Genomic DNA, 13,680 nt, shown 5'->3' on the forward strand with positions numbered 1-13,680 from the left:
GTGGCTCACCAAAGCACTCCAGCGCCCACCAGGGTGAGACCCAGCACCCACCTCTGGGCTAACAAGGAGATACCAGTCCCATTTTTAGGGCCGATTCTTCTGAAAAAATTAATTTTGCCATAGGAGGGCTCAAACGATGCCTCAATCCTCTCCCTGCAACGGCCCTTCCACCCAAGAAAGACTGCAACGGGACAAACTCAACCAGAAGAAACATCTCTTCTTTCCGGACAACAGACATGAGCAAATGTTTATAATAAAATGAGACGTACAGAAAGAGGAAAGTGGCTGCTGAAAGGTTCCACCTGCTCCAAAGATTTTTATTTTTTTTTAAAAAAAACCACCTTACTGCTAAACAGTAAACTAATGGAAAATATTTGGTTTTAAACACCAATAAGCCAAAATGTTTACGCCGGGGGAAAGACTTTTGTATCTTTCAGTGAGTTTATCTTGTTTCCTAGTAAAAAACCAACACCTCATGTACCACAGCGTAGATTTTGGTGCCACTTGCGCTGTCGCGTAATAGATGGGACGCGTGAGCATCGAAGTCACGACACAAACCACCAATATGCTGCTCTTGAGATGCTCTGCCAAAACCAGCCCAAACCGAGGAAAGGTTTTATTCACTGCACGTAAGGGCCGTATTTTTTCAGAGGAGCTGTACGAAAACCTCACACCGCGGCCCTGCGAGCACTGCAGAGCTGCGGTTTGTGGCTACGGCTCTCGCTGCCGCCCTCGCCAAGGGGTCCCGATCCCGCGCACACTCACGCTCCGGCTGCGTGGCCACCTTGACCGGCTGCGAGCTCTCTCCCGGGCCCCACTCGTTGTACGCCACCACTCGGAAGGTGTAGGTCTCCTCCGGCTTCAGGTTGCCCACGGTAAGTTGAAGCGTCCCAGATTGAGACGTGTTGACGGCCCGTTCCCTGAAAAAAAAAAAAAAAAAAAAGCCCATTTTAAAATGCATTTAGATCTTAAAGCATGACTTATTTATGCAGTTGGCAGCCTGGATGGTACAATTACTTATCAAACTTCAGTTTGAAGTTTGTTTATCTATCGGGGTTTTTTTGAGTTTTACTTTAAAAAGCCTAATTCAAGTAATAGGGCCCACTGGGAACGCTGCAAGCGCTACAACAACAAAAAAAAAAAAAAAAAAAAGACTTAAAATATTTTAACACTTCGTAAGGTATATAGTGTATTGCTTCTTTGCTGTTCTTAATATAACAAAAGAAGGAAAACTGATGGAAAGAAACGGCTATTTGCTAAAGGAACGCATCCCTGATATAGGAAATGAGCTGTATATTGGAGCGTAAACACCCAGCTGATGAAAACCGGGGTCTGACGCACGTCGTTGCTGGCATCAGCCACGTTTCTATTTCTGCCCAACTGGGCCAGCAGTTTGCCATCCCTGAGCCACGGCAAAAAATGCCATTGATGCTCCTCCACCAGCTGCTCCCAGTGGTGAGTCCTGGTCTCCAGTGGTCTCCAGCGTGAAGGTACAGCCCGGACACCGGGAGGTGGCAGCCCCTGGCCAGGGAGACGCGCAGGACATCATCGCCCCAACAGGGCAAGAGCCACAGAATTTCTCCTGGTGCCATGAGCGCCCAGAACCAAAGGGGCATCTGAGCTGAAGGGATGGGAGAAAACGAGCGGGGAGAAAGATCCAGACCCCAGGGTCATTAACGCGGGATTATGTGGGAAAAAACCAATCCCCGAGGAGTAAAGCAGGGTTTAAATTGGACGAAATCACAGTCATTTCATGGGCAATCTGCAAAAAGAAGTAGGTAAAATTGCTTTTGTAACTGATTTATTATGGGTGGTGTGCCTCGCGCCCCTCCTTTACTAGAAGCCCTCTGCAAAGCCAACAACAACAATAATGTAGATTTCATGCTGCAGAAAAAAAAAAAATCATTTTAGACTGAATCAACAGTCAATTTAATTGTCAAACCTTTTGTAGCGTTGCTGCCATTCTCTGGGCTGCAACAGGCACAGCAGCAATTCAGGGAATGGAGATTATTGTTCCCTTGGGGAACATTTCCTCCAAATGGAGTTTCTCAGACCAAAGAAAGGTCCTGCCCTCCGAGCGCCAGGATCCACCATCGCTCCAGCCCTCCTCCAAGGATTGACTGAACAAAGCTTGAGTGAACATTCCCTGGGGAAAATGGTCTGATCGTCCCTTAGCAGAAACAACGAGAGTTTAATGTCTCCATTGCCAAGTCCCTAAGCCACTATCCATCATATTTGAGAAGTCACAGCAGAAGAAGCTGTGGCTGCCCCATCCCCGGAGGGGTTCGAGGCCAGGTTGGCCGGGGCTTGGAGCAACCTGGGCTGGTGGGAGGTGTCCCTGCCCAGGGCAGGGGGTGGCACTGGGTGGGCTTTAAGGTCCCTTCCAACACAAACCATTCTGTGATTCTGCAGAAAGGCTTTCTGTCGCACTTGGTAATGCAAAAGCGGAGCTGTGGCTGGCTGCTGCTCCCTGACGAGGACACTGGCTCTTTCTAACTGCAAACTGAGCTGGGCTTGCCCAACTTGGCCAATTTTATTGTCTTCCATCTTATCTCCGCTTTCTATTTTCAAGCTGTAGGAGTAAGAACACAGCTGCAATGAACTCAGCTCCAATAGATTTGTAACCAATTGACCGACAGGGTTTAGTGCTGGTTTTTGGCAGCGTTAGGTTGATGGTTGGACTCAATGATCTGAAAGGTCCCTTCCAACCTAGACGATTCTATGATTGACTCTGAAGGCAGCGGTACTGTGGGGGGATCAGATGGCCAGGAACACCTGAACCGAACAGCTACGATATTCTCATAACCCCTTTAAGATGCAGGAACCCACAAGTAGTAGGACAGCTAACAAAATATGCCCAGTGACTTCCCATGTGCAGGATGACGGGACTGGCGGCAACTCTCTCTCATTGTATACATCTTTTTTTTTTTTTTTTAATGGCAAAGCAACAAGACTACCTTCCAATCCCAAAATAGCAGTAAAAAAAAGCAAGAGAAAGACACGTTTCCGAAGTTAATTAACTCAAGTCCAACCCTACGCTCTGGCAACTCAATGGTTTCCAGTTTGGGAGCAGCGTTGAACAGGAGAAACTCTGGGCTGTCCCCAGCCCACGCTAAAAATCACGGAGGGAAGTTTCCCCGTTCGCGGCCAGCCAGTGCGCTCCCTCCACGCACCTCAGGAAAGCACCCAGGAAATGAAACCTTTTTATGTTTTACTTCCTACAGCGTGGTTTTCCATCTATCAGATCTGGAGTATCTTCCAAACGCACCACCAGAAGCCCAGAGGGCAGTGCAAGATCTTGTAACTTGAAAAAAAGGCAAGAAATGGACCGTATTAAAAAAAGTTCCAGATTTTCCTAAGTAAAGACTAAGTAATAATCCAGCAAACACCCCAGGTCTGAGATCAAGAGGAATAAAGCAAAATAAATGGCTGAGGATTCCCTCCGGACAGGTTGAGATACGGGAACGGCCAGCAGCCCGCCCAGCCAGATAATAGACATTTAGAGGAATAAGTAAACCAGGATAGAAATACCTGGTTATTCTGGCATAGGACAGAAATATCTGGTTATTCTCCTGGCACGGGACAGAAATATCTGATTATTTTCCTGGCACGGGACAGAAATCCCAGGTTATTCTCCTGGCACAGAGCTCCCGCTCACACGTTTCTGGAATTTGGGCACCCAGGTTATCACAGATGCTCAAGAGGGTCCATCGCCTTCAAACCATCAAATCTCCTCTGACTCCACTGTTTCTGGTTTCTGTGATATGCCGTGTAGTTATGACTGGTGAGGAGAAAATTATCCCTTTTGTTTAAACAAGCCACCTTCCAATGTCAGGTCGGGCAGTGATGTCTTCTGTGACACCGTAAACCCTCCAGCTGGCAAAGAGAAAAAACTCCTTGTGAATGTAACAACCCTAGATTTGTCTTTGTAAAATAGACATCTAAAACACCTCGGATGGATGCTGTAGAACGTGTCTTTCTCCCTTGAGCTCCAGTGACCTGCCCCACTGACACACACTCAAGCTGAAGTTAGGTGAGATGAGTGCCACCAACGTCCGAAAGCCCATCGTGTGCTCCTTCCTGCTTACCAGCGAGGGGTTAATGCGCTACAGATGCTACAGCAACGCAGGAATCACCTAAAAAGCACCCCACATCCTTGAATCGGGCACCTTTACATTTGGGGGTTGCTTTTTCAAACCCATCTTGGCCATAAATTACAGTCTAAAAATAAAAGACCTTGACTAAAGTCATCCACTTTCTTGTAAAACGGAGGCTTCGACATGTAATTTCCAGTGACTGAAGATCATGTTACATTACGGTATCAGCATGTAAAAAAAAAAAGATAATTACACTTCCCATATATCTCTTAGGTGTGTAACAAATGCTTTTATAATGTTTCAAACACCTAATTAGTTACTTCGAGTAAGACAAGTCATGTTAATGCTCCTTGCTGTGAAATGAGCGCTATTAATTTTAAAATGGACCGGCTTTTACTATTTTACTACCTGGAGTTCTTTTTTTTTTTTTTTTTTTTTTAATCTCCCATTATCATTCTCCCACAAAATAACACAGAGTCCTCGATTATAATAAGCAAACCTCCAAACTAATGTAAATAGATCATCTGGGAATGATGTTTTCGAACTTCAGCGGAATTCTGAAGATAGGCTTTAATCAAATATGAGGTTTTTGTATTCAATTAAAGTGGTCCCTTGCTTCATTTCTTCAGCCCGCAACACGCAGGAAGCTAAACCGGGAGATCCATTAGCTGCTTGTGACTATCTACGCGCTTTTTAATTTGTTACTGAAAATAAGTTCTAGTGAAGGTTCAACTAAAAATAAAATGGATCCCAATCTTGCACGAGAGCCCTTCGTCAAAGGGGTTTACGTTCAGCTGTAATACTGCTGATTTCCAGGGGCACTTTCTACTTTTTTTAAAAAATAAAACAATAAAAATCAAAGCATTTAATTTCCTATATTGGGAAAAAAAACCCAGTCAGTTTAAAAAAAAACAAACAACAACAAAACAAACAAACAAAAAGGACAGCTACAAATCAGGCCCCGCTATTGAACCCAACTTGACATCTCAAAGGCTGCGATCAAAAACTGAACTGTGTTTTGGGGGGTTGCGTCTCATCTCAAATGCTAAACAGAAATACATTACCATATAAATATTTCTCCTTATTTATCAATAAATACAGTGAATTTTTTATCGTAAATTAAATTTTAAATTTAGCCGTGTAAATTCTCACCGGGAAGGCAGACTTCATTTAAAACTCTGCACAGGTAATTAAATACGCCTTGAGATTACAATCGAGGAGTTGGCTTTTTTGGTTTAGAGAGAGATCAAGAGCAAATCAGCAAAAATAAACAACGTCTCTTCCTTTGGGGTGACTAATCCGCTACCGCATAAATATCAAAATGTCTTTGTGAATCACTGCTCGCTCCTTGAGAAGCAAACCAGCGGAGACGGACGAGAAGAGGGAACAAAGAACGAGGCCGAGAGCAAATCTCGACATCAAAATCCGATCAAACCTGGAACCTGCCTGCGGATTGAAATATCGCATCCGGCCCATTTTGCAAATACTCCAAACAAAACAAAACTGCCGCTCTAAATCCGTTTGCAATTAAACGGGGGCGACATCCAGACACAAACGCTGTTGGTTCGGAAGGGGTTTAAAGATGGGGATGGACCCAATGACTCCCACCTGAAGACCATCCTCTAGCTTAAAAAAAAAAAAAAATAAATAGAAAAATTAATTAAAGTTGCAACAGCAGGCGGATGTGAGAGATGCTGGAGATGCAGCAGCACCCAAGGACGGCCCCGTTCCCAAGAGCTCACCACCTGGGCAGCGTCCCAGCAGTAAACTGGGAAACAAATCAGAGAGCTGGATATTTACCCATTACATGGGCGAACGCTGCATTTTTCATCTTTCAGATGACCTTCTTACTGGCGCATAAAATAGAGTGGGTTTTTTTTTCAGTGTGCTTATAACATCAAATGAAACCTAAACACGTTTCTTTCTCTTCTGGAGCGCTTCTCTGGCAAGGCACGATGGATTTTTACGGTCTTTGCATGTGTGTACATGTCGATACCTTGAAGAGTGACATCCATTGAAACGCACGCGTTAGTATTCTACTACTCCACTCTATTTTAACAGAAAAGAAGGACAATTAAATGTATACTGCAAGTTATATCTCTACTAACAGATCCTGTACATGAAATCCTCTGTTTCTGCTCATTTTTTCACCAACAGCCTGCTATTATCAGCAGATATTCTAGAATATCTCTCTTTTAAACACAAACTTTCTTCTCAAGCAGTAGCTTCCCTGAGTGCAGGGCGTACGGGTTGGCTGTTTATTTATTCCCTAATAGATTTAAAGTTTGTTTTATCCTTTTCTGAGCAACTTGCCTTTTACCTTTAAGTGCTCTTTCCAATCACCCTTCTCAGGGAGCGAAGCCGTTTGATCCCACGCGGGATGCCCAGCTGAGCGCGAAGATGAAAGAGCATCCCATCAGAAGGGCTCTGGTGATTACGCCGCGGCAAGAAGCGCCATCGCTTCCAAAAGGGGTTTCTTTCAAAGGGCTGAGCTGAAAAACCCTTACGGAAGAGTTCAAAACCACAGGAGGATATTTTTCCGGATGGTCCCTGAAATGGCTGTGTGTCCCCTGTGTCCTGTTGGCCTCGGTGACGCCGTCACCCAAATCCTCCCTGCTCTCCAACCCGGGAAGATCGCCTTCCTCCGGACTTCAAATAATTTCTCTGACAATTCCTTCGCATCCCTGAGGTTAATGTCAAACCCAATATTTATTTTTTTCTAAACAAAAAAGAGCTCTTTTGTAAAAATAATGTGTAAACAATAAACAACGCAAAAATTCCATGGAAGTTTTTTTTTTCCTTTTAGGAAAACTACGTTACTTTTATCTCGCAGTCTGTCGGAAAGTTTGCAAGCCTACAGGTGCGTATTCAAAAGTTTTAAACCGCAGGTGGTATTTTGAGTCTCTTGCTGGAGGGAGCATAGTGGAATTTTTATTTTATCTATTTATTTGTTATTTTATCTCCGAGCCCAGAGTTTTCTGCAGGAGGCTCTTTACGAAGGGGGGCATCTAGTTGAGAATGGGACTAAGGCATCCTGCTGGTACCCAGGACTTCGAGCAGCACCACGAAAATTCTAGAAGAAAAACTATTTTGAAGCGTAAGGGAATGGGGGTGAGCAATTCTGACATCTTTTTTCATCTCAGAAACCCCACTATTTAAAGGCCTCGTGTAGGAATATCAGTATTTTCTCCTCGGTGCTAAACGAAAAGGCTGAGTTAGAATACGACTCACCCAGTTGTGTGTGGCAGCTCGGAGGTTTTTAAGACAATTAAAATAAATGAGATGTGATTACAACAGTATCCTCCAGCACTGCCACGTCACGGCCACTTCATACCCATCAACAAATCTCAAAGCACTTTATAAACTTAAGGAGATGAGAACCCTCCTGTCCAGCACAGGACCCTCTTCCATTACTCCTGGTGGCATCGGCTGCAGACAAATGTTAGGACACAGATTCAGCCATGTGAATCCCAATTTGGTACCCAAACTGGGAGCGACAAGGGAGCCGCTGAGCATCCTTGCATCCCGCCAAACTCATTCATCGCTCTTTTCGCATCCGTTACTTTGCTACGGCCACTTAGTGTCTTCCCTGACTGCCTTACAACCCTCAATGTGTCTCCGGATGTTCCTGACGCTCCAGCAAGGTGTCGTTCTTATTTCATAGACACTAGTCACAACCGGAGACAATGTGACGCAGGATGGAGATCTGAATGCTGCAAGTCTGTCCCCTCTGTCTTACTCCGCTCCCATCGTAGAATCGTCTAGGTTGGAAGGGAACTTTAAGATCATCAAGTCCAACCATCAACCCAACACTGACAAAACCACCACTAAACCACGTCCCTCAGCACCAAGTCTGCCTGTCTTTTAAATACCTCCAGGGATGGCAACTCCACCGCTGCCCTGGGCAGCCTGCTCCAATGCTTGACAAACCTTTCAATGAAGAAAAGTCTATATCGTTATAGAAGAAAGCTGGACATTGTTGGAGATTAAGATGAGGATGTCCAGAGAAGGGCAGGAAATTTTGCCTGCAAGACCAAGCCCTTTCAGATGAAGGATGAGGCCGTGCTGCAGCAGAGGGGAGCTCACTTTCAGGGAATGGTTTGGGTTGGAAGGGACCTTAAAGACCATCCAGTTCCAACCCCCCTGCCCTGGGCAGGGACACCTCCCACCAGACCACGTTGCTCCAAGCCCCGGCCAACCTGGCCTTGAACCCCTCCAGGGATGGGGCAGCCACAGCTTCTCTGGGCAACCTGGGCCAGGGGCTCACCGCCCTCACACCAAAGAATTTCTTCCCAATATCTCATCTAAATCTCCCCTCTTAGTAACAGTGGGGCTCCATCTTCTTTAATTCCCCTGAATGCAATACACATCCGCCGGTTTTTCCATTAGCTATAGATTCCTACTCAAGTCCCCTCAGAAGCTGAGCTGCCATCAGCACACACAAAAGCACAAGCCACCAGCCGGGAGCCGAAGTGCAGAGAAATACAAGCCAGGATACTTCAAGGGAATTCTTCATAATGATGTACAGGAAGATTAAAACGCACAATTTTTCTCAGGCATAAAATCATTTATGAAGTTAGGAAAACAAAACCCAAGTAAATAGGCAGTACTTTCTGGAGTGTGAAATGAGCACATACGATGAGGGATCGTGCAAACACCAATCAATCTATAGTGCCATTATCACAAAAGATCTATCTGCTGCACAGCTCTAATCCACGCGGCCAGAACAGCCCAGACTGGTCCCACTGGTAAATAGTGTCTACATGATTTACCGTCATGTAAAACTTCCACAACCCCCTCCTTGGTTGTTTTCAAGGCCCTACACCATTTGCGCGGCTCTAAAAGCACTCCTTCTCTCCAGCTGATTAAGGCTCCGCCTTAATTCACCTCCGCCTCCGATGCAAAGAACACTTGAGCTTGTGTCTTCAGAGGAAGATAAAAGGTATAATATGGAGCTAACAATACTTTATTTTATGGTAGACAGCTGAGTAATAGCTGGAGAGATAAGATCCACAGACATCACTGTCATGCAAACGGTCCTTCATACCAAGACAACGAACACTGTTGCACAAATGTTGACGTGATATCTACAAAAATACACAGCAACAAAAGGCATTTCAGCTTCACACTTACCACGGGGAGAAGAACACGAGGTTGAGAACCATTTACAAGACACTCGTGAAGGCCTCAGGCCCTCTTAGGACTATTCCCCCACCCAGAGGAGACCCACGGCCTGTTGATGCCTACCTGTTGACGCCATCCCTGGAGAAGAAGACCGTGTACGTCTGGACGCTGCCTCTGGCTTCTGCGGGTGGGCGCCAGCTGAGACGGACAAATCGGCTGGAGACCAAAACAGGGACCACATCTCGGGGGGCAGAGGGGAGGACACTGGAACTTGGGACAGCTGGAGGGGAAGGAGAGGAGTCAGTCAGAAAGGCCGGTGGCACAGGGGTGTCGGGGCGGGCGGGAGGTGCCGTGGTGGCCACAGCTGAGGTGTTACGGAACAAAGGGCCAAGGTGGCATGGAAGAAGCGTGAATAAAATGACAGGGGATGAAAAGAGAGAGAGAAAAAAGAAACTAACAGTAAAATCACACATTAAAATACACCATCCTGAGCCATCCTCTAACGTGAAGAGCAACACACAAAGCTCAAGTAGGCTGCTTCCTCGGGGTACTTGGGAATTATTTCCTGTACGACTTATCAGTGCGATACGTTCCTTCGTTCACTCCTCTCTCACTGGTTTTGCCTCTCCTGCCCCAAGCGGAAGTATCTAACCTCATAAACAAGCAGTAATTGACCGCTCAAAGCCTGAAGCCTACGAAGCGACCGGTCTGGGAAGAGCAGAAACTAAGTCGGGTGCTTCAGCACGCCACTTAGTAGATAATTGCATCGAAGTGGGATAAAACAAAAAGGAAAAGACAGTGACACTTAACGTTAACACTGTTCCCCATGGAAAAGCGTACGGTCAACGTGGAAAATCCAGAAATGGCTACACTGCACTTTCAAGCTGTAAAATTCATTTTAGACCAGCACTTCTTTATAGAGCTTTAAGGGTTTAATTGTTGCCCATCAAGCCCATGTGAAAGCTGGCCCATCAGCATAAATAAAAAAAAAGAAATATTTATTTTTTAACAATAATTTAAGTGATCGGCTACCTCCTGATTTAGCACACGCACCTGATGGAGCATCCATAGTTACCTAACGTTCCCCGAGGGCAAACGTGAGGTATAAGGTCCGATTTCAAGGGTCACACCGGCCCTGAAAAGCAGGTTTTCACCACTGGTATCGAACCAAAAAGCAATTTATGTTTTTAATTATTGCAAATCTTTTTGGTCAGTCCCTACGCACGCACTGTGAGCTAAATTAGTAGCATTAATTTACTGTGAGTGCATTAACCGCATTGTATTATCTAAACAGCCTATGAAGAACAGCTTTATGCAAAAAGCTTGACGTTCACCGAATACTAGCTTAGCATTGTGTTATCTTAGCCCTAAAGAGCCATTAATATTGCTATTATTAATAACAAATATTATTACACCTCTTATTTATTGTGATCAATCCGAAACCAGAGGGAATTAAGGAATTCCCCACTGGCATTTCCAGAGTAATGATGTGTTGAAAGAAAATATTAAGCCCTAGTCTCAGCTCTTTTGGCTGCAGAGTTGTGATCCGTTTATTTGCAGTGAGATTGCATTTAGCGTCCTTAGTCACGGGCCACCGATCTAAATAATGTGCAAACACAAAGCTAAAGTCTTAATTCTGTGTACATTTATATTACAACGACGCGACTATTTTGCTTCACGGTCAGAGCGAGCACATTTGGGCTTCTGGGCTATTCTCCATGTTGACTCTTGTATTATGAGTGCATTGTCTTCTTCTAATGAGGGCTGCGGTAGATAAACATCTCTAGAGAAGCACCAAGTGTTTGGGAAAGAAACCACACAGACAAACCTACAGGGCTTTTCCAGTTGAGTTCCGGTACTTAAACCAACCACAGCAATTCAGAAAACTCCCCGTTTTTAACTGTTTTGGCACCTGAGGGTCTGCAGAGCCTCTCAGTTCCCCCACAAAACTCCCTGGTCCACGGTTCCTCCACCGAATGGCCATCCTCCTGGTGGAGCACGGCAATTTGGCACCTCTCTTCCACCAAAATCCATTTGGTGTTCAGAAACCTGCGCTATGATCAGCCCCAAGTCCAAACATGTACATTTAGGTGACTACATCTATATGGGTGTCTAAGGTCCCCCCACAGAGAATGAGGACATCTACCTAACACAGATGATGGAGCCCAAAGAGTTACTCAAATGACCAAAGGGTGGGATCTACCTTTGAAGTATCTAAAACCTGGAGGTGTATCCATACCCTCCATGACCTCATCCCCACGGAGACAGCGGTGGTTGACCTGCTAGGTGTCAACTTATGGAAAGAATAGCAAAAAAATGAGGTGAAAAGCAGCAAGATTGGGACTGAAGCTCTAGTCCACTAAGCACGGGTTTTTCTCTGGCTTCCAGTAAACTCTGTAGAGCTCTCACTGACAAAAGCAATTTCACCGTCATTGTTGGCAGCACTGAACAGCAAACATATACAGTACAATAGGACAATACAGGGAGACATATAACCTGAAATTATCTCAGCAAGTAATGGCTGAAATCCTTCAGTCTTTCATATGACTACGCAAGATCAATCCACCGCTGGTTAAACCATCTTCATCAGAGTCTGACAGGCTCTGATTTTAGCCTGATGCGGCTTCTATTAACTCCTCGCAAAGCGCATCTCTCTCCGCTCTCCCGGCAGCGTGAATAATCACGTCCCTGGCAGAGCCAGCAGAAAACCGGACTCTCTGATTCATTTTCCACACGTGTAAATGACTCTACAACCAACTGAATATAGGCCTGAGAGGAACTGATCCTCACGGCCCCATCTAGGAAGCCAAATGGAGCACCTCACATTCAGAACCAACCCCCCCCCCCTCCCCGTCGGTTTTACTCCAGAATCAGCCAGGAGGCTTGTGACCTTATCCTTATTTTGCCAGTAGGACCCATCCCTGCACTCCTAAAGCAAGTTTCCTTCAAAAATGGAGAAATACGCTTGATGGAGATGTTCAGGACCTGCCCGTTTACAGCCATTATTTGTAAAATGCAGACAAAATAAAACATGCACAAGGGCAACTATTTATGGGATTTTAAAACAACTTAAGGCAAAACAACAGGCGTGATATCCCAGATCACCACCGCTTCCCATGCACAGCAACCACGGGCTGTTTGTAATTAAAAGTAATAGGAATATGAGTCCTAGCTCAAAGAGACAGGGTTTGTTTTTTTTTTACTACATTTCATCGGTTGGTTTGGTTGTGGGGTTTTTTTTTTGGTTTTTTTTTTTTTTTACATATATATTCACGTCTGCAGACAGGTAGGGAGGAGAACCTATTAGTCGCATCCGTCTACACTTTGAAGGGTATTTTTGGAGACCAGGAAAAGCTTCTGTGCGATATACAAAAAGAGATGATGAATGAATGAATGAATGAATGAAAGAAAGAAAAAAAAAAAAAAAAGCCCCTTCTAACTGTATCCCGTAAGGAATTTGGTATCGGGAAGATGTAACATGGTTATTGCTGAGCAGAGGTGGCAACAGATGGCATGGGGTTTGTTTATGAGCCTCTCCCGGTAAAAGACAGGGGTGCAAATCCTCTCAATCCAAGTTACAAAACATCTCATGTTCTTACTTGAGTGCTCACAAGGACTACATATATATTTTTTATATATATATATATATATATATACACACACACACACACACAGACCTCAGCACAGGTTTGGCACCTCCGTACAAAAAAAAAAAAAATACTCATTTTCTTTTTTCTTTTTTCCATATTTGTCAGTTGACAGAAAACCAAAAGGAGTTCAGGAACGTTTAAGGAAAAAAAAAGTTGTAAGTTTAAGATGAAAAATGAGTTGAGAAGTTCCTGTGCCTACAGAGCACGTTGCTCTTCCACGTCAGTGATACCGACCTCAGAGCCACCCTGGCAGGCTGCACTGAGGACCAAGTCCTGAAGGGATAAAAGATGAGTTTAACTTTTCTGCTTTTAAAGCAACTAAAATTTGCACGCTTTTAGTCGCCCGGGTTTCATTCACACAGAATATTTCAGCCTGCTACCGCCATACCACTTGCCACACGCCTAAATTAAAAAATATACTCATTTTTCAGGGGGATGAATTAATACCGCAAGAGATCGGACTATACGTAGGAATTGCCTATGCCTCACAGAAAGTGGTTAATGTTCACGACATCATCAATTTTGTAGGTTTTTTTAAATTATAACCTTACCTAAGCGAAGACTATTCAAGCAATTGCCACTGTTTTACACCTAAAACCTGTTAAAATAAGAGATGAGCTATAGGCTACCTGTAATTCTAAAATCCTGTCAATTAGAGCTTGCTGGTAAGATTCGAAAGTCGATACTTTTTCAGCAAAAATGAGAAAACTATCACACCTCCAATCTTCACCCCTCGGCTGCAAATCACACTTCCCCTAAACATCCCACATACCCCGCTGCCAAAGTGACGCTGCAAGACACCAAATGAA

General features: G+C 44.7%; 1 protein-coding gene across 2 annotated transcripts in view; it reads right to left on the reverse strand.

The window, feature by feature from the left end:
* The window catches only part of DCC (DCC netrin 1 receptor), a 592,501-nt gene that overhangs the window by 172,041 nt on the left and 406,780 nt on the right, over positions 1–13,680 (reverse strand). For both annotated transcript variants that reach the window (XM_074568848.1, XM_074568847.1), the window contains exons 8-9: positions 9,345–9,501; positions 766–920 (exon numbers count right to left, since the gene is read on the reverse strand). In XM_074568848.1, the coding sequence (XP_074424949.1) occupies positions 766–920; positions 9,345–9,501 (312 nt within the window). The remainder of the gene's footprint in view (positions 1–765; positions 921–9,344; positions 9,502–13,680) is intronic.

Source organism: Larus michahellis, chromosome Z, assembly GCF_964199755.1.
Source record: "Larus michahellis chromosome Z, bLarMic1.1, whole genome shotgun sequence".
Classification (NCBI taxonomy): Eukaryota; Metazoa; Chordata; class Aves; order Charadriiformes; family Laridae; genus Larus; species Larus michahellis.